The sequence below is a fragment of the Hoplias malabaricus genome, chromosome 17 (genome assembly GCF_029633855.1).
Source record: "Hoplias malabaricus isolate fHopMal1 chromosome 17, fHopMal1.hap1, whole genome shotgun sequence".
In the NCBI taxonomy this organism is placed as follows: domain Eukaryota; kingdom Metazoa; phylum Chordata; class Actinopteri; order Characiformes; family Erythrinidae; genus Hoplias; species Hoplias malabaricus.
This window is the reverse complement of record NC_089816.1, coordinates 30,271,969-30,277,002: the sequence shown is the minus strand read 5'-3', so window position 1 is coordinate 30,277,002 and position 5,034 is coordinate 30,271,969. Positions and strand designations below refer to the sequence as shown.

At 39.0% G+C, this 5,034-nt stretch overlaps 1 protein-coding gene across 1 annotated transcript; it reads right to left on the bottom strand.

The window, feature by feature from the left end:
* Positions 1-1,777: 1,777 nt before the first annotated feature.
* Positions 1,778-2,836, bottom strand: LOC136673316 (gap junction Cx32.2 protein-like). Its single transcript, XM_066648722.1, has 2 exons — positions 2,540-2,836; positions 1,778-2,491 (listed from the first exon to the last, which is right to left on the bottom strand). Exons 1-2 carry the CDS (start codon positions 2,834-2,836, stop codon positions 1,778-1,780), a joined length of 1,011 nt encoding a protein of 336 aa, XP_066504819.1.
* Between the last annotated feature and the right edge of the window lie 2,198 nt (positions 2,837-5,034).

The window sequence follows — 5,034 nt, the reverse complement described above, 5'->3', positions numbered from 1 at the left end:
TATTTTATTTCATACTTTGTACTGGACATGGTGACCTTTGGCTCGTTTGCACTGGTCCAGATTGTTCTATTTTATTCATCAGTGCTTTTCCATAGAGACTATATAAACCGAGTGCAGTCGAAAATCAAATCAACAATGAGTTCAAATTTAAAGCAGCTGATTTCACTCATCAGAAATGAATTTCATAAAGTTTCAAAAAGAGCAAGAGAGCTAAACTGAGTTAAGCTGAACTTACTCTCACTTAACCACTGTCTTGTAAACTGTTGTTATTGGGAAGCATGCCGTGTACAGCATTCTGCATCCTTTGCTGTCAGTAGGAGCTAATTATAACCTGGACTAGGGATCTTTGAAGTGGACAAAGTCAGCGGAGGAGGTGCAGGCTGGTATGTGACTTAGAAATGGTAGACTTCTAATTTTAACCCTTTAGGAAAAGAGACACCATATCTAAAAAGGGCTGTGAAACATAAATCTGAACTGAACTGTAGGTTCTGCATAGTACACCTTGCCTCATTTTAAACACTGGATGAATTGCAATGTACTTATATATATCCTTCTACAATGTTGTCTTTTAGAAACGTTTTTTTAACAGTATTAGAGGGTTAAAAGTATAATTTATATAACTGAAAATTAAAAAAATAAAAATTCCTTGCAGTTGTCTGGTGATACAAATGAATACTATAAATTGAACCGGCACTAGGAACTATAGGAATGAAACTATAAATAACTTTTCTGTTGACAAGGAAGAATTCAAAGTTTATTTTGAGAAGGAAATAAGGATATCTCTATTTCCTGTATTGACTTTATTTATTTAAGCCTCTTTTAGCCTTTACTCTAATTGCTGATAAGTACAGCAACTTTGAAGTACAACCAAGGCCCTCTGAAGAATGCTGAAAATAAGCTGAAGGACTTGTTGTTTATTCCGATTCATATATGATGTGATGTACAGCAAAAAAGGTATTGATGAGAATGAAAATGAAGTTGTTAAAACAAGAACAACACATTGTGATACATCCATAAAATGTTTGTCAGACAGTTTTAATTATATTAAGAGATTTATTTAAAAGTAACAAAAACTGAAAATGTGGTCTTAATTATTTTGTGGTCTGGCCTTTTAAAATGCCCCTAACATGAAAAGTGTAACAGATAAACCCTCTACTGGACCTTTTTAAGGGGAACGTTTAAGATTGTGGGGAACTACAGTTCTCTCTGGTTTGTATACATTCCAAAGCTCTGTGTCTTTTAAGATGGAACAGTATGTTTGAGGAGAAAAATGGCTGTATGTGGCTGAAGTTTATCTTTTCTGTAAATTTTTATTCATTGTTTGAATTACCACAGAAAGTCATTTGTAACTCAGTTGTTTCTTTTTTTAGCACTTTAGCTATGTTTACTTTCATGCAGTTAGCACTCTCCTGAATATAGAGTGGCTTCCCACCTAAATAATCTTATTACTGTTGTTGTTGTTTTTTTACTCGTTTACTGACACTAGGGTGTTGTAAAATCATTAGATCGGTTTCCAGCACGCAAACAGACTGGAGACTTAGAGAATGGTGAGGACGCAGCTGAACTTTTTTGAGTTTTTTCTGAGTATGATATTAGACGTTGCCTTTAAATGAAATTCAGAGGAAATTAAGGGAAATTGTAAACGATCTGATAAACTTAGGGAAAATGCCTATCACTTCAACAATAAAACCAGGCTTTCTAACGCTCCATAAAGAAAGCTAAAAATGTACCTGTGAAGGCATGGTTTTAAATAAGATCCCTTTCACTATCTCAGCTATCAAATCTTTAGATCATCATTCCTGGTCTTGTTGCTGAACTTGCCTGCTCTGCCAGGCCTGCCCTGTTGGGGTGACCCAGGAGGCGAAATGGAGGCTTTCTTAGGTTTAAGGTCAAATTCCTCTGGTTTGCCATTCCTCTCAACAGCAAAGTTGTCCTTGTTCTGCTTACAGACCGCTTTGCTGTTATATGGAAGGAAAGAGTCTGGGTCACCGATTCGCGAAACATATCCTGGTGCAGGTTGATAAGAGGGTTGGTGCCTGTGGAAATAGTTGTAACTGTGCACAAATGCATCAGCTTCTTCACTGGGAGCCTTGGATGATGCCTCAGATGGCAGTTTGGCTTTTCTGTAACGTATGCCTTGGCGGCACTTGGTGAAACCCAAGTGATACATTTCCACCAAGTTCAGAAGAAGTGAAAAGCATGCTACTGCTAGCATGAAGATGATGAAAATAGTTTTCTCGGTAGGTCTGGAGATGTAGCAGTTAACTGGATTAGGGCAAGGGGGGCGATCGCACATGTAGAGGGGTTTAAGTTCAAATCCATACAGGAAATACTGTGCAACTATGAAGGCTACCTCAAACAAGGTCTTGAAAACTATGTTAAAAACATACGTGCGAAGAATGTCCCCTTGTAGGCGGATGTGGCCTTGCTCATCACGCACTGAAGGCTTCTTGGCTTTGGCCTCACTGATAAGAGGCTGGTTGTCAGCCTGCTGGGAGAGTTCTTTCTCCTTCTGCTTGTGTTTCTCTTCCATCCGAACCAGGTGCAGGATGTGACCCAGGTATATTAGTGTGGGAGTGGACACAAATATGATCTGAAGCACCCAGAAGCGGATGTGGGAGATGGGGAAAGTCTTGTCGTAGCAGACGTTTTGGCAGCCAGGTTGCTTGGTGTCACAGGTGAAGCCGGACTGCTCATCTCCCCACACTTTCTCTGCTGCGGTGCCCAGCACCAGGATGCGGAAGATGAAGAGCACGGTTAGCCATACTTTGCCGACCACTGTGGAGTGCTCCTGGGCACTCTCCAGTAGCTTTCCCAGTAAGCCCCAGTCTCCCATTGCAGCTCCTGCTTTGGACTGATTCTGTAAAATATATGTCCATTATAATAGCATATATAATATATATATATATATATATATATATATATAATCAATCTTTCTTTGTCTGTAACTCCTTCTCCAGCTCAGATTCGCAGTGGGTCCAGAGCCCACCTGAAAAACCTGGGCACAAAGTGGGAACACACCTTATGGCGGGGGGCACACATTCACACCTATGGACACATTTGAGTGGCCAATTCACCTACCAACGTGTTTTATTTTGGACCGTGGGATGAAGCCAAAGCATCTGGAGAAAACCCACCCAGACACAGTGAGAACACACCAAACTCCTCACAAACTGTCACCCAGAGCAGGGATCAATCCCACAACCCAAGGTCCCTGGAGCTGTGTGTCAATGACACTACCTGTTTCGCCACTGTGCCAAACACTTTTTAAACAATTAGAAACCTTTATTTAATGTGCATAGTGGTAAGAGTGAAGAACCAAAGTGAACAGATTGTTAAATGTTAACTCCTAAAAATATTTATTTATAAGAAAATCTCTAATTGGGGCGGCGCAGTGGCGCTGCAGGTAGTGCCAAAGTCACACAGCTCTAGGGTCCTGGAGGTTGTGGGTTCAAGTCCTGCACCGACTGTGAGGTGTTGAATGTGTTCTCCCCGTGTCTGGACATGGGTTTCCTCCGGGTGTTCTGGTTTCCTCCCATGGTCCAAAAACACACGTTGGTAGGCGGATTGGCAACTCAAAAGAGTCCATAGGTGTGTGTGTGTGCGTGTCGCCTTCTGGCGCGCCCCCTCCAGGGTGTGTTCCTGTCTTGCGCCCAAAGATTCTGGGTAGGCTCCAGACCCACCACGACCCTGAATTGGATAAGCGGTTACAAACAACGAATGAATGTATAAATGAAATCTCTAATTGTATATTTATTATGAATATTTCTTCATATTTATTTCACTGAAATAAATTTCCCATGTTCTTACTGACCTGGTTGAACGATATTTTATAAATATATATGCAAATTTGTAAAAATAATGCCTGCAGCACACTCATAAATTTGGGACAGAGACATTTTATCACTGTGTAAAATCACCTTTTCTTTTAATTACACTGTTTTTAATGCTTTTTTTGTCTCATTTAAAAGTAAATAAACACTTTTATTTAGTTTTAAGTTTTGCTTGTGGAGTTTAGTTTGATACTAGTTTGACTTCAGTTAGAAACCACTCTGTGGTCACAGTGGTTTATCTTTTCTATTCATGGTGTGCCATTGGAGCAGATCTGGACTGCAGGCAGGCCAATCAAACACAGACAGAAACCTTGTGTCTATGAAGCCAACCTGTTTTAGCACATGCAGACAAGTGGACTGGTTTGTCTTGCTGAAATGACGATGGACACTCTGGGAAAAGAGTCTCCTTAATAGCAACATGTATCCCTCTAAACCCCCAGTGTACAGCTTCACTTCATTGGTTCTCAATGCTATCTGAGGGCTAGGTCATTCACATACAACAGTGTTTTCTGGCCTTGTACTAATCTGGCTGAGATACCGAACTTATTTGCAATCCTGCATTCTGAGATGTTCTTACTAAACTAATTGACAATAATTTCAAAGTTTGCTTGCTAAGATGGCTTTCACTGGATGATATTTTTAGGATATATTTTGAATGATATATTTTATATCCACCAGCTTAATACAAAGTTTGTTTATATTTACAATATATATATATATATTGTATATATTGTATATTGTATATATATATATATATATATATATATATTTTTTTTTTTATTACAATCTCAACTTTTCTGGAAATGGGGTTTGTACACACACACACACCAATGAGATCAAAGTTCTGGCTTGTGTAAAAAAATTTTCATTTTTACTTTTTAAAATTATAAACACAAATAAGCTTCAGCTATCATATCTCCACCCTACCCTACAGCAACATACTGCACTGCAGTGAAAAACTTTTCATATTCATGTCTGAGATATTGACAAATCATTGCCAAATCCAAATTTGAATCATGTCTTTTACTGACGACAGACAGACAATCATTACAAAACGTTACTCTATCCACCCAGTAACAAGTAATCTCAGACTCTTGTGAATAGAAAGATTTTCCAGTGTCTTCTACGTTTGTTTTTAACCGTACTTATAGTTAACAAAAATGTAAGTGAACACTGCTATGACAAAGGAGTTAGATTGAAG

Excerpts from the sequence above, each read along its gene's own strand:
- LOC136673316 (XM_066648722.1), bottom strand. The coding sequence starts at position 2,836 with ATGGGAGACTGGGGCTTACTGGGAAAGCTACTGGAGAGTGCCCAGGAG. Across the intron at positions 2,492-2,539 it reads TGGGTCACATCCTGCACCTG|CAGGCTGACAACCAGCCTCT; the intron begins GTTCGGATGGAA and ends GAACTCTCCCAG.